The following is a 24224-nucleotide window of genomic DNA, read 5'->3' on the forward strand; positions in this document are numbered from 1 at the left end:
AGGTGCTCAATATATGGTTCTTTTGTCTCCTCGATTGTTGGAAAGTCATTCTGATGGAGAATCCCAAGAGCATCCGTTCTTGTATCACAGGTCCTCCAGTAGGGGAGGGTCTGGCTGGGGTAGGCAGAGATCCTCAGTGACAGAATGAAATGGGCTGAGAAATCACTGAATGCCCTAGAGTTTGCCCCTTCTGTTCCTGAAAAAGATGGCTCAAAGCCTCACACTCTGGCTTTGTGATATTCCGGTTGCCACAGCACCAAGAGCCATCTCCCCCTGGCCTATCTCCTCCAGAGCCAAGATTCTTTCTTCCTGGAAATACCCAACCCATCCCCACAGCCCGCCCCCACCCCCCGCCCCCACCCCCCAGCCCACAGGCTCCATTGGGCAGACCCTGGCAGTCTAGAAAGCTCATGGCAGATGGTGCCATGTGGACTAATCAGGAAGTCGGACAAGAAAATACTACCACCTCCCCCCACCCCCACTTCCATTTGCCAGGAACTGGGATTGTTTGGATTTTAATCATAGCCACAGCTAAGAGCCAACATGAGGCCCCTCCGGCCAAAAGATAAATTTTCCACTATCAACATTCAATTCTTCCTCAAAAAAATAGACCCCTACCAGGGCAAGTGCTCCATGGAGGGGGGCTTCTTTATTTTCCAATGTAATTTTTTTCTTATTTAACAATATGACAGAAATAAAATACTCTGGGACATGGTGGCTCTCGCACTGGCTCACACTGGAGGGAACGTCTTCATTCCTCCATAAGTCACATCTAGCTCACCAGTGTATTGATCCTGGGCAAAGATGAATGCAGAATCCCATGATCCTCTGGGATAAATCTGACATTTTCTTTAAATATATATCCATGGAACAACTGTTTCTAAAACTCCACAAAACAGGTCACCAGGGCAGCACACCATTGATTTCACATCCAATGATTTTTTTAGAAGGAGCACTGAACGTTTTCTCAGTAATTCAGCCAACTGCAGACTCCAGATGTCCCCCAGAGAGACGCTGTCCCTCGCCTCTTGAGGTGAAGGCACAGGCATTCAGGGAGAACCAGACACAAGACTCCCAAGAAAGAGAGCCCCCAGTTAGCTCCTTTATGGCAGAGGCCCTGACTAGTTCTAGGCCAACATAAGAAAGAACTGCAATCATGCACTTTCCGAGAATTATTGCAGAACCGATCCTTGAATTGGAAACAGATTTTAAGAGGCTGAGAGACAGCTAAGTATAGTGGTCAAGACCTTGAGTCCATATGCTACCACTTGGTTAATGGGTAACTCGAAACAAGGTACTTAACCTTGTTAAGTACCTCAGTGTCCCCCAGTATGAAGTGATAGTAATAATTCCTACCGGATAAACTATTACAAGAATTAAATTAAATAACGTACATAATTCGAGAGATTGATTGGCAAAACGCCTAGCACAGAGTCAGATCTCAGAAATCGTTGTTAGTAGTGATCCAAGCAGTCATAGTCATTTAGTGCTAAGGTTTTTTTTTTCCCACCTACAAAGATGGGAATGAATACAAAGAATCAAGTCTAAAGGTCTGGCATTTAGCTGTCTGTGACATCAGTGATATCATCTAGCTTTTCAGTGTTGTATAAACAGATAAGTATATACTTACCTTTTTCCACATTTGGTTAGTTTTTAATTGATGTACCTCAGAATCTCAGCTCTATGTGACTAAAGAACTATGGTCACCACATCTATGTGCCCATACCAGAGGAGTAGCCCAGAAGGAGGCACAAAATCCTCAGAAAGGCAGGCAACCCATAGCAGTATTGTCCTAAACTCTCCGACACTGTTGACATCACTTCTATACTTCTTGGCCCTAGAATGGCCTTTCAAACAATCATGGGCATTCAGGTCCATGAAGATAAGTAGGGTATACAAGGCCATCATCGGGTAATGGGTTATTGGGTCCCTGGATGTAAATGTTCCCCTCCCTGACCAGCTGGATTGGAAAAGCTAAGATTATGACTCATCCATGAACTCAGGTCTTCCCAGGTGGAGGGAGGACAAGTTGAAAGGCCAACTGCATGGGCAGAGATCCAAGGCCACTACTACTTCTTGGGAAAGATAATGAAGCAACCTGCATTCAGTGAATTTCAATCTGAGTCACTAAGTAAAAGGGAACACATGAGCAGTGTCTCTGGAACCCTGACTCCCTAATTTCATCCATGCCTCAATTCCTTTCCAATTTATGCCTTGATTTGTCCCTCACTGTAATACACTGCCCTTCATGCACAGAGATGACCCCGATGACTCACACATCAACATGACTTGTTTTTTCCAGCAGTGGTCAGGAATTTTCACTCATCCATCCAACGTGGGTTTGCACACAATGGCTGGAGGGGATAGGGGTGCACCTATCAGCCTTTGAAGGTAGCAAGACCAAGAAGTCCATAGGCACATTGAATAAATATATGGACTTGCCTCCCAACCCCTCCACCATCAGGATGCTCATAAGCAAGCCAAATAGGCTAACAAAAGATTAGCAGTGCTGGAAAGAACATGCAATCTAAAGTCAGAGGCCTGGGTTCAAGTCCTAGGTCAGCCAATCCTTAACAGTGAAATCTTGGCTGTGTCTCAATTTGCCTTTTGGAAGTTCAGAACCCTCACCTTAAAATGAAGAGATATATTTTATATTGGAGATAGTATAATAACACTTATCTCCCATAATGCTCATGATGATTAAACTAAAGTCATATAAATGAAAGTACACCTGATAACCTACAAAATCCTACATTATGAATGTTATTTTTTATAAACTGATACATACTCTTTAGTTAAATATAAATACTATTATTACTACATATCTGTTACGTAGACACAGAACTAGGTCCTGCCCAGAGATAACATTCCTGTCTTCTTCAGAAATGTGCCAGAAAGAGCATCAGAAATCAAGCAACAGGGTGCCCCACTCTCACTGAACATGGTACACTCTGTCACCCAACCTAAGGAGCCCATTTCAAGTGTACACCCAATCACTAAACATGGTATACTCTGTATTACCCAACCCAAGGAACCCTTTCAAGTGCATGCCCAACCTCAGATGGTTCCACTTCTCCCCACCCAACCTCTACCACCACTCTACTACTTGGATGGCCTTCAAGACCAAACTTACAATTCTCGAAGACTCAGTGTCTGGAAGAGCTGCCATGAGAGTGTGGTGAGCCGGTTACTCGATAGGTTTCTGCAAGAGTGACAAATACAGGAGAAATTAAGGGACAGATCTGGCACATGAAAAACCCTCTTGGTAGTGAGCCTGGTTACTTCACAGAAGCCTGGCTTTGCTGTTCTTCTCTCTTGTTCCATTCTGCTAAAGGTTTATCTGCCAGTAGTCAAGGCCACAGATGAGGTTTGGAAAGGATTTCAAAGAAAGGAAAGGGAGATTTTACAAATGTTAAAAAAAAAAGGTCTTGGTCATTTTCCCACATCTTGTGACCAAAATAAAGGTTCAGGGAACCTTTTGGAGGCCACTCTCCCACAGGGGGACAGAGCTCTCAGGATACACAAGCCAATAAGCATTCTTTTTCATTTTTATCATTGAGATTTCACTAACATTAAAAAGAACCTGTGAATATTTAATGTATACATCTTGATGAATTTCAAGGTAAGTGTGTGTGTACCCGTGAAAATGTCACCATAAACATGCCATTAACTTAAGCATCAACTCTAAAAGTTTCCTCCTTCTCTCTCTTTTCTTTTTTTTTGTAATAACCATTAATTTAAGATATAATCTCAACAAATTTTTAGGTATACGATACAGTATCATTAATGACCTGCTATATACTGTACATCTCTAGGACTTACCTTGTGTAAGTGAAACGATATATGCGTTTACCAACAAGCATTCTTAATATTCACAATAGTGAAAAAAACTCTGCAGGTCACCTCCAATTTCTTCTATCCAGTCCCTCCCCCAGCAAAGAGGCCCATCAATGATCAAGACATCAGCCTTTTGTTCACACTTCTGTTCTCCTCCTAATGGCTATTTAATTGTTCTCATTAAAATGTACAGGGGAAAGGAGTAGCCATTAGTCTTCCAAATAATAGAAGAAACACGCCCACAGTTATCACTTTGCCAGTCTCAACAAACAACTTCTGATGTGATAACAGCCCTTCAAGGCAGCAGTTAGACACTGCTGGAGTCCAAGTGACACCCCAGGAACTCTACTCCCGCACTGATGAAAATGGATGGCTGTACGGATGCCATGTAGGTAAATATCTATACACACACACACACAAGCATGCATGTATTTGTGTCTATTAAACATGCAGGTGATAAATGCAAGCACAGACTCTTGTTTATATGCACACATATACACTGACACACACACCTCTACTTGGATGATTTCTCCTGCAGACATTTGGGGAGAATCAAACGCAGGCTACCGGTAGAGTGGACGAATGAGAAGGTCCCTCTGAAACTTACATTCAAGTTATAAATGAGTAAGCAAGAGAACTACAGTCTGCCACGAATAGAAGGGGGGTACAAGAAAGTGATGCCATAACCCGTGTGGGAGAAGGAGACAGCTCCTTTATGCAGGAGCTTAAAGAGGTGCCTTCCAAGAGGGTAACATCAAGCTGAGGCCAGAGTGAGACTGAGCCAGTGCCAAGGTTGGAGAATTCTGGGCAGTGGACACAAGAAGAGCAAAGGCAGAAAGGTGACCAGTGAGGAAGGAGGTAGGGGAGGGCGGTCAGGGGTTAGGAGGAGAGGGGAGAGCCACAACTACCTTGCTGGCCATGGTGAGGACCTTGGATTTTATTTTAAGGAGCAACGGGAAGGCATTGGATGGCTTTAAGGAGGGAAGTGACATAATCTAATTACCAAGACTGAAAGCTGGCAGAGGAGTTAGGAGGCTGTTACTGAGGAAGGGGATTAGGAGAAGGAGGCAGGTGGATTCATTCAGGGGGTGGGGGTGGGGATGGAGAGCTCACCGCCAGAACTGGGTTCTGAATTGGGTCTGGGAAAGGATGGAGGAAGATACTAGCAACTAGGCGAGCAGCCAGGTCACTTAATGAGAGGCTGTAAAGGGGTCATATCTGGGGATGGGGTTAGGATCAAGAGCCTCCCCTTGCAAATACTTAGTTTGAGATGCCTGTTAGACATCCAGAGAGACAAATCAACTAGCCTGTTGGATACATGGGTCTGGAGGTCATAGAGAAATCCAGGCCGGTGGGATCACAGAGAGTATACACAGCCCTCAGAGGGGCAGATAGCAGACACAAGGACAAACCAGGGACAGGGCTTCCTCTTAGCACCTGAAGCAGCCAGACCCTTGGTGACAGTCAGTGACTATGTTAGGAAGGCAACACCTATTCTGTGGGTGCAGGGGGCTGGTGGACAAAGGAAGGGGACCCCAGGCTTCCTGTGCCACTCCCCCTACACCCGGCACTCTGTACAGAGTCCTCAAGCCTGCACAGCGCTGTCTAGGGTAGGCCTCCCACATCCCAATTCCTGCCCGCGGAAAGAAGAGCCCAATTCCTGCCCACGGAAGGAAGAGTAATACACGTGACTCACCAAAAGCTCATAAACCTTAACCTGCCCACATGCTCAGCTTCACAAAACCCTCCCACTGGTCCGTCTTGTGTCTACAAACTTCCTTCATCCACCGGTGATCAGAAGGAAACGGTGATAAAGGAGGACCTGCATGGTGACCACTTAAGGACATCAGTGGGGTGCAGCTCCCCGACCCACCTCCTGTTCAAGGAGGGCTGAAGCAAGGATCAGGGGCACACACCCAGTGAGTGGCTGACTTGACACTAGGTTTTGCCCCTGGAGCTCAGACCTCTCAGTCAAGGACACCCGAGTCAAGGACACTCCCCACCTCAGGAGTCCCCATTACCTTTAGCTTCTTAGCTTCTATTTGTTTCAGCAAGTGCGAATGACTCACCCAGGTAGAAGTCTTCTGTTTTGTTTTCCTGGCTCACTGTCTACACACGACTACAGCAGTGGCAGCAGAATCAGATAAAGCCCATCTGCTTTATGTCATCTCTGCCTCACCCTAGCACCACCTTGAACAGAACCCCCAGGTCTACAACGGAGCAGTACCCCATGAGAGTCAACAGCCGGGAACCCCAGATTCCCTGAGCCCTCAGAAGCAGCCTCGCCTGCCTCTCCCCCCCACCTCGCAGCAAGAAGCAGGGCAATAGCCCGGAAAACAAGAGTAATCCAGGTGAAGTGGGGACCCTGCCCATCTCTGAGGAAGGACCAGCCTCGGGGTGTGTCAGGGGTTCCTGGGGAGCCTGAGGCAGGGATCAGCCTGCCAGCAATGTCCTTTCACAAAGGTCATGTTTTGCTATGTTAGGCAGAAATGTCATGAGAAAATTGGATTCTAGAAGAAAGAAAATAACAGGCATTCTGGGCAAATAAAGAATAAGAAATAGCATTATCTCCTTATTACAAATTGGAGGGGGGAGGGAATCTGGGACATTCAGCAAGGGGGAGGTGGGCCCCCTGTTCTCCTGAGTGGGGGGGGGGGGTCCTGGCTTCATCTCTTTCCTGCCACACCCTCCACACCCCACCCAGAAGAGAAAGGACCCCTGGATTAGTCCAGTTCTTCAGGCAGATGGAGCGGCCACTGCAATACTCACGGGGTCTGTCCAGGACTAAAAACTCCCCTCCTCCCCAGCTGCCCCCCTGGGACACAGCCCACCTTCTCTTATTGGAGGGATGCCTGCCCTCCCTCCTTCTGCAGCCGGGCCACTCCCCTCTGCTCACACCTTCCTGCCTTGCTGAACTACCAGGACAAGCAGCAGCTGCCCTTCACCAAGGGCTTATGAAACACCAGGCACTGTGTTCAGCACTTTTACATTCATGACTTCATTTAATATGTACAGCAACTGTCCTGGGCAGGTGTTACCATAATCTCCACGGTCGAGCTGAACAGGTCTGAGTGGCCTTAATGCAAAGACTCCATCAACAAGCAACAAGCCAACACATGCAGGAACATCTGCAACCAACACACAGACATGTCAATTCCCAGGTTCCCACACACCCCTCGGCGTCAGATGCCAGAGACAGCGACACCATGGCACGACACAAGTCCCTTGAGGAGTGCAGTGCACACAATCCATACCACTGTGCATGGTGCCTTGCCACAGACACACGGGGGAGCGATCTAGTCCCAGAGACAAATATATACACAAAAGACAAGTAAGGCAAGTGCACAGCCACCACAAGACAAGCAGGACACACCTCTGGCCATCCTGCCCTCACAGGCATTTATTTATAAATGTTGACAGTGCGGGGAAATGGGGACGCTAAGACAAGGAGCTTTAATAGTCTTACCACCCATTCAGAACTCACTACCCCTGATTTTCCTCCCGGCTCGTACCTCACTTGTATTCACCTGCCACCAAGAATTGATGGGCCGGTTATCCCACTCATCAGACCAGGGCCCATCCTGCCTCTGGGCCCCACGGCAGCCTCTTCCCTAACAGATCCATTTTCTCCCAGCTCTGACTTTTGCTTGGGTCAATGGCCAGTTTCCCAGCCACCTGACCACGGGAATTAATTTGGTGAGCAAGATTTTTACGAGATGATGCATCAAACACTTTCCCAACACCAGGCTCCGCGACACTGCCCCCGTATCCCTCATCTGAGACTTCCAAAACAAAGCCATTAATTCTGTCCTGCACTACTGGCTCTCTCACAGCCCCAGCTCCGGGGCCCAGAGTAATGAACAATGACGACGCGGCCACTGGGGGCTCTGGGAACAGGGAGCCAGACACGCAGATGGCCAGAATCTGACCCAGAAGAAGGACAGGGATGAGATGGCTCTTCCTGTGTTAACTCCTTGGTGAACACGGGTCCTTCCAGGCTGAACACCTCAGCACAGTAAGCGGTCCCACGATCTTCCTAAAGGAGTCAACTGACTGCAGCAGGATAGATCCCATGATTGGGGAGGATGTCACCCTCCAGCCTGGGAGCACTACTGTCCAACAAAAGAATCACTCAAGATAGACCCTGGTGTCAAGAAAAGCCAATCAGAGGACTTCCTCTGTCACCCAAGAGACAGCACATCCTTGGGGGCTGGGACTTGAGAAGGGGACACGGAGCCCCACCCACAGGTGATCCTGAAGATGGGAGACTTTGTGGACTTCCTGGATGTACAGTGTGGCTGACATGTGGAAGTGCCTCCACCTCCACTGGCAGAGGCAGGCCCAGGGGGCAGGAGATGTTTCAGGACTCGAGCATGTAGGGGATCGTTGGTGCCAAGTGCCCTGCCATTCCTGTGCTATTTATTATGCCTGACTGCTGCATCATGCCCGGCTCAGCCCGGTGCCCTCACCTCCTCATGTCCACACCAAGGACCCTTTGTTGGGTCTGCCCCGCCCCTACTTCAGCTCCTGGGGGCTCACTCCACCTCCGCACCCTCTCTCTCCCCTTCGCTTTGGTTTTGTCTTCTGCAGTTATGGGTTAAATTGTATCCCCTTCAAAATTCCTATGTTGACATCCAATGCCTCAGAATGAGGTTAAATGAGGTCACTGAGATAAACCCTAATTCAATAGCACGAGTGTCCCTCTGAGAAGATATGAGGACGCAGACACACATAGAAGGAGACCGGGTGAAGACATGGGGAGAAGACACCCATCTACAAGCCAAGGAGGCAGACTTTAGAAGAAACCGACCCTGCAGACACCTTCATCTTGGACTTCCAGCTTCTAGAACCATGGGAAATAAGTTTCTGTTGTTGAAGTCACCAAGATCTCTGCTACTCTGTTATAGCAGCTCAAGCAAACTATATACCTGTCCCCACTGCCTCTTTTTTTCTTCTTTTATTGACCCCCAGCCCTGACAGCCAAGCTGGCTGCCCAACTGGGGCCCCTGAAAGGCTCAGTGCCAAGGTGCTCTAGGGAACCAGCTTCCCAACCACGGTCCCTACTAAAGGACCACTGCTAAGATCTAACTTGGCATCTGTCCACCTGCTCAGCTCCCCTCTGGGCACAGGCAGTGTCCTTCCACAAAAGATTGATAAAAGAGAGAACTGAACTTCTAGTGATGCCCACCTGGCCCTACTCTGGCCACCGTGTCAGCTGGGGAGGAGGGCCAGGCAGCTTAAGTCCCAGCCTCAGTCTGGAGGCCCAGAGGTCTGTCTCCTCCTCCCTGACTTGGAACCTGGCAGCACGAACAGCCCCTTCCTCAGGAAGTCACCCCCATGGCCTGCCCTTCACCAAGCATCCAGCCTGGGGAGCAGCCTCCTTTAGGACTCACCCTACAGATGGCCTCGGGAACTTCCTTTCTGTTCCCTGACACCCAGTCCCATTATCTGAGCTGCTTTGCAGGGTGCAGCATAACCAGGGTGGGCTATCCTTGGGGATCAGCTTTTCTAGGACACCAGAAGGTGCCAGCTTCTCACTTTGAGTCCCTGACCCCTCTTCTCCATCCTCCCAGAGCTGGGTGGGAGCTGTGCTGGGAGGAGCCCCATGCACCCCTGCTCTGCGTCCCCGAGGAAGCCATGGAAGCGGCTGGAACCAGGGCTATCCTCAGGAGGAGTCTCAGCCTGGTCCACCCCAGAAGTATGTCCAGTGTCTGGGCAGCAGGTGACTGATGCCTTGAGGGTGGGGGAAATGCCCACTCCTAACTGCCCCACCACCCCCACAGGGTCACTCATGGAGAAGCTGGGGCACGGAAGGTAAAGGGGGGTCCCCTATATCCCCCACAAGTCCTCTTATATGTGCATAAATACATGGGATGTTAATGGAGGCCCGCCCCCACATTGCCATCACTATGTGATAGTCCATTGTCTCCTCTCCTGGCCCTCCACCCTCTTCCTCTATTTATTTTACACCTTTTTTTTGGGGGGGGGGGTTCCACCCTGAACCCTCAGACCCCCTTCCAGGTTCCTGTTTACAGGTCCCATGCCCTTTCTCTGGGACTTGGATGTGAAATCTGTTTTAGTAAACCCTTTGGAATAAGGGGGGGGGGGGCAGAAAGAAAAGAAAAGAAAAGAAAAGAAAAGAAAAGAAAAGAAAAGAAAAGAAAAGAAAAGAAAAGAAAAGAAAAGAAAAGAAAAAGAAAAAGAAAAAGAAAAAGAAAAAGAAAAAGAAAAAGAAAAAGAAAAAGAAAAAGAAAAAGAAAAAGAAAAAGAAAAAGAGAAGAAGAACACGGAGGACCAGGAGTGTGTTCAGCTGCAGCCCAAAGATGAAGGTGGCTTCTCCTAGAGGACCCATTTCACTGCTTGCAAAGGCCCTATTCTGAATACTGTACCAGCTCAGAGCACCAACCACAGCTAACCAGAACAGCAGAGGTCAAGCCCCTTCTTGGATCTTGCAGGCTCCTAGGAGCTGTGGCTTGCTGGCTGCATCCATCATGATCTAAATCTTCCTTCATCCAAGAAGGCAGCATTCTAAAAGGTGAAATTCTGGGGGTGCCTGGGTGGCTTGGTTGGTTAAGCATCTGCCTTGGGCTCAGGTCATGATCCCAGGATCCTGGAAGATCTCTGGGGTCCTGGGATTGAGCTCCTTGAGCAGGGAGCCTGCTTCTCCCTCTGTCTCTCCCCCCATTTGTGTTCTCTCTCTCTCTCTCTCTCTCTCAAATAAACAAAATCTTTTAAAAAATTTTAGAAAGGTGCAACTCTTCCTTCTTTGACAAATGCTGTCCTCTTGGCAATCTCTCTGTGCTCCTTTCATTTTCCCCATAAAAGAAACATCTCCTCAGTCTTCTTGGAAACAGCCAATTCCTTCCTCTGTCACCCCATACCAGGATTCTTCTGAAATTGCTGAAGAATCTGGAGGAAAGTTCAAGAAAGGAGACACCTCCCCCCTTCCCGAGGCAGCAGCAACTCCATATAGAGTTTGTTGTAAAGGAATCAACCGACCACAGAGAAGGAGGATGCCAGTCCACTGCCCACTTCTCTAAGAGCCAGGGCATGTATGCTTCATTGACCTTGACCTTGAGACTTTGTGTGCAGTCGGCTCCACACCAGAGGTGAATGCAGCCCACCATGAGGAGCAGTTAAGGTGGCTGCCACCAAGCTCTTTGGGATGAACTGGTGGGAAGAGAGGAAGCACCATGCAATAGCATCCCCAAGATCTGCTGCCAGCCACCAAGGAGGCTCTATGAGCCAACCTCTTAAAACCCAGTGCCTGGGACAAGGAAGCAGGGGCTGTCACCCAATGTTCCTCTTGAAGACCAAGAAATATTTTTCTACATCATTGATATATTTGCTTTTCCCTCAATTAAATTGCTGTAAAAGGGGGTGGGGGTTAAAGCCATTTGAGCCATTTTTATTCAGCTAAATTACACTGGATGGCTCATTTAATGAACTTTAATGAAGCCAAAATGCTTTCTCTAATCAAATCTCCAGTGACGTGACTGGTGTCTTGACCTTAGATCAGGAGACTGGATGCAGCTTTTCTACAAGACCCTGTGCTGGACTGAACCAGGGTTTCCCAGAGAATGTTCCCAGGGAATCTGAAGTCTGCAGTACATTAATGGATATGACAAGGGGGAAAAAAAATCATGTTGCTTGAAAAATGTGGTTTTAAACCAATTAAACAGGCTTATTTACTGCAGAACTTCTCAGAGCCTTTATTAAGAGACAGATCTGACCTACTGAGTCCCAGTCTTATTAGACCACAGAACCTTCTCTATCGAGCATCTAGCAAAAACATCACCCCATAAAACATGCAGAAATGATGGTTGTGGTAAGAAATAGGTATTTGCTTTTGCTCCAGGGTTCTTGGCTCACAGCTGCCTTGGAATTTCTTGAGCAGTAAGAGAGATGGCAGCATCTTTTGTTATAATATTTGATCTCTTGTCCTCAGCTCCTGAGATTGCTTCAGAAAATGAGGTGACTTTTAAAAGCCCCTGAAGATGGGGGCTGGTTGCCAAGGGAACCAACCATGTAGAGAGGATTAGAACTTTCAGTCCCACGCCCCGATTTCTAGAAAGGGGAGAAGGAGCAGAGGTTGAATCAATCACCAATGGCCAATGATGGAATCTAACAAGCCTATATATAATATAGTCCCCATAAAAACCCCATAAAAAAAGGGGGACTGGGGATCCCTGGGTGGCGCAGCGGTTTGGCGCCTGCCTTTGGCCCAGGGCGCGATCCTGGAGACCCGGGATCGAATCCCACGTCGGGCTCCCGGTGCATGGAGCCTGCTTCTCCCTCTGCCTGTGTCTCTGCCTCTCTCTCTCTCTCTGTGTGACTATCATAAATAAAAAATAAATAAATAAATAAATAAATAAAAAAGGGGGACTGGGGTTTGATGAACCAGAACACTGCCACATGCCACCATACCAGACCCCAAACTCCACAAGGATGAAAGCTCCTTTGTTCAGGACCTGGCCTTATGTATCTCTTCATCTGGCTGTTGATTTGTACTCTTTAATATCCTTTGTAATAAACCGGTAATCTAGCGAGTAAATTAGTTTCCTGAGCTCTGTGAGCCACTCTAGCAAATTAATCGAACCCAAGGAGGGGGTCATGGGAATGTGTGATTTACAGCCAGGCTGTCAGAAGCACCAGTAACAACCTGGATTTGGGACTGGCATCTGAAGTGGGGACTGAGCCCTCACCCTGTGAGATCTGATGCTGTCTCTGGGTAGACAGTGTCAGAATCGAGTTGAATTGCAGGACACCCAGCTGGTGTCCCAGAATTGCTTGGTGGCATGTGGGGGGGGGGGGTGGAGGGACACACATTCGAATCGGGTGCAGAATCATTCATCATTGAGCACAGGGGTCAGCAAGCTATTGTCTGCAGGCCAGCTCTCTGTTTTTGTAAATAGTTTTTTGGAACACAGCCACATCCCTTCATTTGTGTGTTGTCTGTGTCCACATTCTAGGTGGAATGATGGTCCTCTAGATGTCCACATCCTAGTCCCCAGAATCTGTGAATAGACCAACTTCCGTGACAAAAGAGACTTTCCAGATGTAATTAAGAGTGTGAACCTTGAGATGAAAAAGTTATCCTTAATTATCCCCTCCTGGCCCCAATGTAATCACAGCATCCTCAGAAGTGGAAGAGGGGGACAGAGAGAAGGTCAGAGAGAGATGTGACTAGGGAAGACAGGAAAAGACTCGATGTGCTGGCTCTGACGATGGTGGAAGGCACCACAGGCCAAGGAATGTGCATTGTGTCTAGAAGCTGGAAGAGGCAATGAAACAAATTCTCCCCTAGAGCCTCCAGAAGGGACTCCAGCCTTGCAGACACCTGGATTATTAGCCCAGTGAGGACCATGCAGGTTCTAAGCTACACAGTGTACGGCAAGAAATTTGTCTTACAACGGTTAGGGTAATTTGTTATAGCAGCAACAGAAAACTCATACACCCTCAGAGCTTGCATTAGAGCCACAGAGGTGGGTAGCTATCACAGAAACCAGGTGGCCCACAAAGCCTAAACCACTTAGCACGTGGACCTTTACAGAAAAAGCGTGCCCGCCCTCACCCATAGAAATATAATACGAGCCATATATGCAAATTCAAACTTCCTAGTGGTCCATTTTAAAAAGTGAAAAGAGAGAGATCAAAGTAGTTGTATTCATATATTATGCTTAACTCAGTAATATATAAGGTATCATCAATTCATGTGATCAGCATAACAAATGCTGATGAGATAGTTCGTATTCTTTTGTGTGCCTGTTACATGTTTGAAATCCACGTGTGCGTTACATTCACAATGCATCTCAGTTTGGACTGGCCACATTTCAAGGGCTTAAGACCCACGGATGGCAGCTCTAGACCATCTGTATAAGCCAGTCCCTGACTGAGGTCCTCAGTGGAGAGGAGCTGCCAACAGGTGGAGAAGGAAAAACTCTAATTCTCCGAAGTAAGGGCAGGTGCCCTTTCTCCAGATGCCGATCTGTCCCAGAACCCAGCAGACACAGGGCTTGCTGCATAGGAAGGAATCACTCCAGTTGTCCCCAACTACACGCAACACCATGGAGAAGCTGCCAGTGTCCTCTCAAGCTGGAAAAGCTCGAGAAAGGCACAGTAATGAGGTGGAAATGGACCGTGGCCCAACACATGAGACACTGGGTGTGCTCGCTGGACTTTCAGAAGGCTCGGCCTACCTAATCCAGTCCAGACTCCACTTTGAAGTTCAAGTCTTTCCACACAATGACCTCAACTCCCTGCATCCAAGTACTCCCATCATCACCCACCTCCCTCCACATAACTAACCCTAAAGATGCCCCCCCCTCCATGAACAGAGCAGGGTCATTGGGCTGGCTGTACCCTGACAGCTCCCTGGCACATCCCCATCTCCACACCGCGGCTCCCAGCACCCTCCACACATTCATGCTCTGGCTCCCTGTCTCATAGACACAGCTCAGACAGTCCTAAGGATGGCCAGTGTCACTCATTCCAAAACCTTCTCACCCTCTTCTTCTTCCCAGGTCTTTTTGTCTGGGCCTCAGGCACAACCCATGTCTCAGACTACCAGCTTTGATGGACTGCTCTATATGTGTTGTCCTCCTCCCCCTGAAAACTGCTCTTCCTACAGGTGGAGAACCACTTCTTTTCAGCTAGAGAGACCTTACAGCCCTTAGAGCATAGTAAGTGATCAATAAAGGTACAGCAAGTTCAACTGAATTCTCACAGAACTTCAGCATCATGTGGGCCTGGGTGCTGGTCCTACCTCTCCTGCTTCTATGCTCTGTGACTCCTGGTGCTGTTACCTGACCTCACTGTTCATATGTAGATTGGGGATATGGAGACAGAGCCTGTCCCTTTGAGTCGCAGTGGTGATTAAATGGGCTATGGCAAACAGGGTGAAGTTGGCACCAGGCCTGGCCCTTGATAAATACAATCTATCATTGTTCAAGCATGGCGTCTCACCCCTTATCTGCCCATCTCCAGTCACTGCTGAAGCTACAAGCAGCCCAAGCCCATGAGTACAAGTGCCAGAGGCTCAGGCAATGACCCCCTGAACTCAAGCATCAACGAAACCTCCGTTCAACAAAAGAATACAGAAACTCATTTTAATGAGACAGCAAGCAGCATCTACCCCCCTAGAGATGTGTTGGTACCTGAACTCCAGCCCAGCCCAGCCCACTGGCCACATGCATGGGCAGAGCCTGAAGGCCCCACAGGTCCAGGGAAGATGCAGCCCTCACCATGTGGCTTAGAGGCCAAAGGTCTGGTGCCTGAGCTTACAAAACGCATTAGCAATAGCTCTGAGCCTTCATGCGGTCTGCTTCTCACCAGACTGAGACTATTCTGAGGGGTTCTGCTCCTTGGAAGTTTCTTTTCAGACAAATTAACCAAAAGCTAATTGCCCTGAAGCAGGAGAGCTCTCTCTGGAGCCCTAGGTCAGCGAGGTCTGACAGCCATGGGGCATTCCTTGCAGCAGTTCCCTCGGGGGGTGGGGGGGTACTGTTGCAGAAAAGGCCAGACCTGGCTCAGGGAGCCATGGCCCCACGACAGGCTCTGGTACATGAACAGTGATATGGGGACACTCATTTTTTTTACTAAAGAGCTCTGTGACAACAGGAAAACAAAGACACAGAGAAAGCATCTGTGGAACAATCAAGAAACTAACCAGAAGCAAAGCAGAGACCATTGAGGGAGGAGGGAACCGTGGCGAATGTGGCTGCGGCCATGTGGGGGCTGGTGAGGAAAAAGCCATGCTCATGGTCAGAACCAAGGAACCTGAGTCTGGGAGCTGGCAAGGGGGGGGCAGGGGCAGCAGGAAGGCCACCGTGCTCTTCAAGATGCAGAAAGCATATTCCTGCTTGACCAGGTACCTAAGATCTACTCTGTTCTACTCTGTGGATCTCTGTTCTAAGATCTACTCTTGGGATGTGACAAAGATCTATGGCTCTCTCCAGAACAACGAAATTATGAGCAGAAAGGTGCTTTGGCCTATTTATAAAGAAACAGGATTAGGCCAACATTGCATCCGATCCCTCCTTTGAGATGACTGGCTGGAAGAAGCACAGGCCAGGGGTGGGTTTGGGGTTAGCATCTAGGGCATGGGTTCTCCAGCTCAATCTCTGGCATCACCTGGAGGCTGATGAAACCCAGGCAATCAGGCTCCAACTCCCAGAGTTTCTGATTCAGTAGGTCTGTTCTGGAATTTACATTGCTAAGCAGTTCCCAGGGGAAGTTGATGTGGCTGGTTTGGGAACCTCACTTCCAGAGCCACTGATGTAGTAAAATTCTGTCTTCCCAATGAGTTTACTTAGCCTATCAACTCCTCTGTCCTGAAAACCCAGATATCATACATGTAGGAGAGAATAAAACAGCCATGTGCCCAGATGTAAAGAGAAACTGTGTGAAGAGCTGAGGAATCCTCCGAAGAGCTCCTGGGAACAGATGCCACTGTTAATAACTAGAAAGGGGTGGAGGACTGCCAAGGGGGAGGTGTCGGAGGGCAGTCAGGAGAAGGGCTGGGACAGCTCTAGAAACCTACTAAAAGGAGCAGGTTGGGAGCCTGCTCAACTGCCCAGTGTGGGGGGTCCCCTTGAGGCCAGAGGACACACCAAAAACCAGAGACCTTAGCCCCAAGCCTGAGGTATTTTCCAAGAAGCTTGGAGCATGATGTCACCCACTAGGATGAAAGGGTCAACTGTGGCCACTCTCTCCAGAGGTGGCTTTGTGGACAGCTGCCTGAGGGCTTCGAGTACCTCTGACCCCCTTCCCAGACAAGAGCCTGGGTGTGGATTTAAAGAGCTATAGCTGATTGCTATCTGCCTCCCTTCCAGCAGAGCCAGGAGGACACATGGATGCCACTGTTGCTTGGGGCCTTCTCATCTGCTGGGTTGGCCAGGAGACTGGGTTATGGAGACCATGTGAGGAAGTAGGTAACAGATTAGTTTTTAATATGGAATGTATGGGCAACTGGCATTGCAGGGAGGGCCGAGGCAGGCAGTGTGGTGGAGAGCTCATCATGTGCCTACTGGGAGGGGAGACCACAACCCACATGGCAGGCAGGAATTTTCAAAGTGTTGTCCTCAGACCAGCAGCATCAGCATCACTGGGGACTCATTAGAAATACACATTCTCAGGGCCCCAGCCCACTTGCTGAATCGGAACCTCTTAGGGTGAACCCAGCACCCTGCATTGTATCGGGCCCTTGAGGCAATGTTGGCTTCTGCTCCGGTTGTGAGAAGTGCTGGCATAGTGGCAAACAGCACAGACTTTGGAGCCAGACAGACAAGCCAGACTCTTGGCTCTGGCCCTCTTGATTATGTGACCCACCCTCCCCAACTCCAGAGAAAGTTACTGAACCTCTGTGGGTCCATCTCTTCATCCTGATCACAGAAGTCATTATAGTATCTGCCTATGGGGCAGCTGTAAGGATTAAGATGAATTAATGAGTGTCAACTGCCCAACATGGTGTTTGGCACACAGTAGGTGCTTGATGCATGGCCACTGGGGTGCAAGTGGTAGTAGTGACCGTAGCGACCACACACAGCAATTACTCTGGGCCAGCTTTCTTTAAAGATTTTACATAGAAGAGCTCACTTAAACACTACAACCCCATGAGGGACGTGCTACCACCACCACTACTACCATCACCATTTCCACTTTCCAAAGGGGAGATCATGGAGCAAAGAGTTTAGATCCCTTGCCCTGGGTCAGCAGCTACTACAAGAGGGAGCCAAGATTTGAACCCTCACAGCCTGGCCACAGCCTGGCCACAGTCTGTGCTTCTTATCACCTACTAGTAGTAGCAGGAGGAGGCGTGTTACTGAGGTTCCACCTCTTACGTGTCCCATGACCTCTACCTTCCTGTGACCCACTAAGACAAAATCTTAGCCTTCTTAAGTCAAATTTGGAAAACTTTCCCCACCCCCAGGTCTGAGAGGACTGGAATTCTTGGGTCTCTGAAAGGAGGAATCAAATCAACTTTCCCACTGTGTCCCCTGGTCTAACTGGGACCATAGGTAAAGCCAAAAAGGATGGAGATCCACCTGCTAGCACTGAGGGACCCCCAAGGAGAGGTGTGGAGAGTCCTCACCCAGTGACGTCTTCCCCCTTTATCGCAGACCAGACCGACCACAGGCAGGGAGGGGTCTGGTGGAGTCATACACATAATAACGTGCCCAGGGGTGGAATGCCCTGGGACACATCTCCAGAAGGCACGTGGGCAGATGTGAGGCACAACAAACCTGCTGAGCTGCCAATGAGTGGAGCACAGGTCAGCCATTTAGTGTGACTGGCTCATGCTGGGGGCCTGAGCACATTTGGGAGCACTGCTTCCCATTTTTGCCCTGCCCTCAAGCTGCTGAGGAATCGCCTCCGCATACATTGAGACTTCAGAAGCAGCAAGCAAAATGGAAGCACAAAGAAATAACAGGGCTCCATGTCTGTATGACATGCTTGTACAGTAATGAAACCAGCAGCCCTTGGGATGAAGAATTCAACAAAAGACTCGGCCACAGGCCATGTCTCTTGGATCCTCCGAAGCACCAGCACTGTAGCAAACCGAAACAGAAAGCTTCCAGGAGGTTCTATCCTTGCTTGGCCCCCTTCTAGCTATATAGTTCTTAGCTCTTTTCAGCACTCTGAACCTCCTCTCTCCTCAGAAACAGGAGCAAAATCTCTACCACATTAGACAGTGGGAGTCAAATCAAATAATACACACAGATACCCCAAACAGTGGCCGTCATATATGGGCACTCCACAAAAACGGGGCTTTTATTCCCAGTAGAGACTCAGAAAGAACAAGGATGGTGAGATACCACAAATGTTAATGAGATAACTAAAGGGGGGGCACCCACCAGGGGAAGGGGAGGGACAAGGGGCAGGGCCCATGCTCAAGTTCCCAAACCCTCTGTGGCTTGTGGAGGGAGCCACCGCCACAGGAATAACAAAACAAGAAAACTCGCACCCGACAATGTGCTCAGCAGACGCTGCTAAATGGTTTCCAATTAATTAACTGATTACATGATAGAACAGAAGGGGATTCGAAAGAGTGCTGTTGACCTTTAAGAATAATTAATATATCAGGATAGCAAACTCATCCAAGGAAAATAATGAGGAACATTTTAATATTACAGTCAAAAGCTCTGGATGGGGAGGCAGATGGGCCTTTCCTAAGCAACGCCCGGGCTCTCTCCACCTCTTCTGGCTTCCTTATCTACCCACCACCTCCTGCCCAGCCTGAGACCTCTGGACTCCCCACCTCTGCACATGAGCACTGCTGCCCTGGCCTAGTCCTGTGGCCACTGTTTGCCAGGGCAATAATAGCAAAATAAGGAGGGCAGGGTGACAGGCTCCCCATACCATGAAATGGGAGGGTGGCTGCTGAAAGGGGCACGCAGCTCCCCCTTCACAGTACACGTGCGTACCTGGACGCAGTCTCTCCCCACCTAGTGCACTGCTGGGGTCAGCACCCAGACACGAGGTAGGTGCCCCTCCTCCTGGCTCCTGGCTCACACGGCAATTTCCCCGTCACAGCCCTGATGGAATACATGGTATTGTATCTGATGGCAAACAGCTCATACAGTCTGTGAGGTCACAGGCTCATCTATCTTAGTCACAGTTCTATTATTCCCAGCATCCAGCAACACAGTGTTGTTGAGTTGGTCTGAAATGAGTTCTCTGCCATGAACAGACTTACTTGACATTCTGGATTCTCCCAGCATTTCTGGCAAATTCCTAATCACCCTCTAGGACTCTCTGAAATATCCTTCTTCCAAAAACCCTTCCTGACTGCCACGTCCAGATTATTAGCTTTTCCCCACTCACAGGGCTCCAGAACAGCCAGTCCATCCTTTTAGCACTTGTCACACTGTCAGATAGTTTGTCAACAGTCTGGCTTCCTATTAGCCAGGAGACGCCCTAAGAGTAAAAACACAGCTTTTCTTGATCCCTTTGTATCCCTGATACAAGCAATATACCTGGTATATGTAGGTACCCAGTAAATATTAGCTGAAGGATCCCCAAGATAAATGAGAGTACTCAGGCTAAAAGAAGGCAAACCTCAGAAGACCTTCACTCCTCTTTGGAAGGCTCTAAAGATATGAGATCCATTCATTCAACACATACCGATGACGGGTGACCACACACATCCTGGTTTGCCCAAACAGTTCTGGTTCATGACTGTTGTCCCAGAATCTCATTCTGTGGTTCCGTTTCACTCTCAAAGTGTCCCAGTTGGGGGAGTCTGGATTGTTCTGTCAGTTGAGCATCCAACTCTTGGTTTGGATTCAGGTCATGATCTCAGGGTCATGTGATAGAGCCCCACATCGGGCTCCGAGCTCAGTGTGGGAGTCTGTTGGGGAGTCTCTCTCCTCTCTCTCCCTTCACCCTTCCCCCAATACCTGCACTCTCCAAATGAATGAATGATTGAATTAATGATGAATGAATGAATGAATGAATGAATAACTAAATAAGTAAAATCTTCTTTTAAAAAAAAGTGTCCCAGTTTGGACAATAACTTTACTGAATTCCTACTATGCACTGTGCACTCTTCCAGCTGTTGGGTTTTATAGCACAGAGTACTAGAGATAGGCAAATTGTCTAACCAAATTTAAGCTTTAGTATTGTCTCAGCTTTTACTATATTGAAAGGCAACCCCTACCCCCTCAATCAATCAACCCACACTAATCTGGTACCTAGTTCATGCCAGGCAATGCTAGGCACTGATGCATGAAGTGAACAAGACATGTTCTCCCATGGAAACCGTTCACTGGGGTGCCTGCATGACTCAGTTGATGACCATCTGCTTTCAGCTCGGGTCATGATCCCAAAGTCCTGGGATCGAGTCCTACGTTGGGCTCCCTGCTCAGCCAAGGAGTCTGCTTCTCCCTTTCCCTCTCTGCCCCACCCCCCTCTAAAATATCCTGTTTGTTTTTTTTTAATCCTTAAAAAGAGCAGGTGAGATGGCATTTGCAAGAAAGTATACAGCTGCAGATATGAGGAATCCTGGAGAACAATCCCTAGAGCCCCGTGAATCCTAGGAGACCCAGTCCGACTCCTGATCTCCCTCCTTCTTCTCCAGGTTCTCATCTGTCTTCACAAAGGCTTCTCTCTGCCTAGATTATTCCAAATCACTGCAGAGTTCAGGGGCCTAATAGCTAATCTTAATTTCCAAAGCTCACGTGGCTTTGCTTCTACTAAAATTCTCCATGTTACCACTCTCTCTCCTCCTCTGTGTCAAAAGTCCTGGCCTCATTTCTCACCCGCCTTGACTGCCAGTAACAACCATGTTCTTTCTCCTGAGCCGCAGCCAAAGTGAGGGACCAGCGGCTCCCGTCCTCCCACCCCCACCCTCATCTCGATCTCACTTCCAGTGTCAGCTGAAAACATGGCTTTTCTCCTTTTAATTATGCTTCTCTGCTCCCTCTCTGTTATTGGCCTCATGACTCAGGGCTTCAATTTATTCACTAAACAATGTCATTACACCACTGTTTTCCGTAATTTATACCATGCACGGTCTTTTGGCCTGTGTTGTCCAATTCTGCAAAATGTTTGGGAAAAGCAGTGTTCGTTCCTATTCCCCATGGCCTCTCTCCTACAGAGCTCTGGCAGGGTCCCCAGAGATTTATGCAAGACCTCTTATCTCACACTGAATTATATGGAGCCCAGAACCAACCCCTGCCCCACTTGGTTCCATGTAGACTCTCAAGATGTTGTTTCTTCACCTCCTGCCACCCCCACAGGTTACGTGAGGATCCAGTATACACTGGGAACAGGAGGGCATTTGTCTGCAGAGCCAGGGCACTTTGGATGGAGACTTAGAGAAATCAGAGAAAAGAGAACAGAATGGCAAAGTACATGAGGGCATGGTTCTGGCAAAGACTGGCACTCCCAGGGGTGACCATCCACACTAGGAGCTGTGAACTGTGTTTCTGCTCATAGTTTTTTTTCACAAAGCAGAAGACACAATTTGCCCTTTGATCACAAACATTGTTACATGAAAGCATGCAAGTAAATTTCACTGAATGGTCTGAATTTCATACACCTTGTGCTTAAGCAGGGTGCCAAACTCAACTCATTCTTTCTTATACCAGCACTACTATGGCTGACCTCAACTTAATTCAAACCTTGAGCTTTGAACATAAGTGCAAACAATTAATTAACTTGCTAATCATTTTTCCATGCTGTGGGGATTTTTCCAGAATCATTAACAATAATCGTGTGAATAAACTAAAGAAAATTGGGATGCAGAAATAATTTTCTGAGGAATAGAAATAATGAGTAACACTTATTGAGTGCTTGTTAGGAACTAATTACTGAAGATATCAGATACTAGATAAAGATGTCAGCCCACTGAATATCCCCCCAAACCATTTATGGTCCATATTATTGTTATGATTTTTTCTCATTTTACAGTAAGAAATCCATGGCTTAGAGGTTAGGTAGCTAGTTCAAGGTCACAAAGCTGGTACTGTTAAAACAGGGGCTGAAATCAGTGTGTCTGAGTCTAGAATCCATGACCTTGTTAGCACTCTACCACCTGTGTGTGTGTGTATGTTGCCTGTGTGTGTGCATTACACACACATCTAAGCCAGAAGGTGTCCAGATTTTGAGTCAGGGGCTCTGTCTTGCACTCCCAGGTGAAAGCCTTCCAAGAAGCCTTCCATCATCACAAAGGACAAAGCCACCAGTGCTATAACTGCCAGCTCCCCTGTGCTGCCACGGCTTTCCCCCTCTGACTATTCCTGTGAGAAAGCACACAGCAGGTCCATTGGCTTTTGGGCCCATTCAACAGAAACCAAACAGGCTCGGTAAAGGGATGAGCAGAGCGACTTTGGACCACAGACCCTAGGAGCTCTGCCCTGGAGGAAAAAGCCTCACTCCAGCTCAGTTCCCTTTTCATGGCCCCAGATGACTCCCCAGTTCCGAGTAACCGAAGTCGTAAATCACAATTCTCCTCCCCTCTGGCCTGGGCCTGGGAGAAGAGTGGGAAGGAGTAGACTTTTCTCAAGTGCCCTTTCTTGCTTAGGTCTGGACCTCACCAGTCAGGCTAACAGAGTTCCGACCCGCCCCTCCCCCCCCAATGTGCTGGGTTCCTCCTGAATGCCACGTGGCTCTCACCTAAGGGCACAGAACCAGCAGCAATTGAGATGATGCTAGAGAGGAAAATGGAGAGCCTGGAACCTGGGGAGCTGTTCACAGCTCACGGTGGCCCCAGGGCTCCCTGGGCTCTGGCCATGGTGCTGAATCCCCAGGGAGAGGATCATGGAGGCTGAGAGCTGCGGAGGCAAAAGTAGTGGTAGAGGGAGATACCAGTCTCCCTGCCAAGAAGAAACAATTTTTCAATATTTCTTTTAAAATAGCTGGGCTCGGGGATCCCTGGGTGGCGCAGTGGTTTGGCGCCTGCCTTTGGCCCAGGGCGCGATCCTGGAGACCCGGGATCGAATCCCACTTCGGGCTCCCGGTGCATGGAGCCTGCTTCTCCCTCTGCCTATGCCTCTGCCTCTCTCTCTCTCTCTCTCTCTGTGTGACTATCATAAATAAAATAAAAATTTAAAAAATAAATAAATAAATAATAAATAAATAAAACAGCTGGGCTCCTGACCACCCTCGGAGACGTGAACCAGCCTTTTTATTGTGATACAAAAGAAAAGAACAGGAGTTCCAGAGCAGACATTTATGGATATGAATCCATATCTTTAGCTGTGTGACCTTGGGCAAGTTACATAACCCCTCTGGGCTCCAGCGTCCTCATTTGTAAAACAGGAAGAATATCACTCATTCCAACAAGATCACTGCTGGAAGAGTACTTAGCAGAGAGCTTAACACAATAAATATTTCTTCTCTCTTTCGCTTGGCTTTGTTCCCTGCTTGCTTGCAAAAGCACATGCATGCACACACACAATCCGTGAGTTTTCTCCGTCTTCCTATAGGACGCTGTGTATATTCCTTCAAAAATAATTTAAGACCCTTGTCTTTCCCCAAAAACCCCTAGAATACAAAAACTATTCTGCCTTGTATGGTCAGCACCAACCAGCAGAAGTTAGCATACTGGCATCTCTGCTCTAAGAAAGCTAATTTTATCTTCCCGATAGACTGAACATTCCAGTCCACCTGGACCTTAAGGCCCACATTCCTCCCCATTCCAAGCCACTATGCTGGCCACAAGGAGATATTTCCAAAGCACCTTTCACCTGCATTTAACAAGGCCCACCACAGCCTTATCCATACAATCACCTATAGTCTAAATTATAAATCTATCAATATTTGAATGTTTTTAGACTACTTTTGAGTTCATTTCTGACAGTGACCCAACTACCACAATATTATCAGTAAAACCGGTGTTGGAATGTGTTTCCCATGTAGTAAGAAAGGAAACAAAACAAAAC

The 24224-nt window shown here is 48.3% G+C and overlaps 1 protein-coding gene across 6 annotated transcripts in view; it reads right to left on the reverse strand.

The window, feature by feature from the left end:
* Positions 1-24224, reverse strand: part of NTRK3 (neurotrophic receptor tyrosine kinase 3) — a 384919-nt gene that overhangs the window by 266055 nt on the left and 94640 nt on the right. For all 6 annotated transcript variants that reach the window (XM_038532784.1, XM_038532786.1, XM_038532783.1 and 3 more), the window contains one exon: positions 3134-3202. In XM_038532784.1, coding sequence (XP_038388712.1) covers positions 3134-3202 — 69 coding nt within the window. The remainder of the gene's footprint in view (positions 1-3133; positions 3203-24224) is intronic.

Source organism: Canis lupus, chromosome 3 (assembly GCF_011100685.1).
Source record: "Canis lupus familiaris isolate Mischka breed German Shepherd chromosome 3, alternate assembly UU_Cfam_GSD_1.0, whole genome shotgun sequence".
NCBI classification, from domain to species: Eukaryota; Metazoa; Chordata; class Mammalia; order Carnivora; family Canidae; genus Canis; species Canis lupus.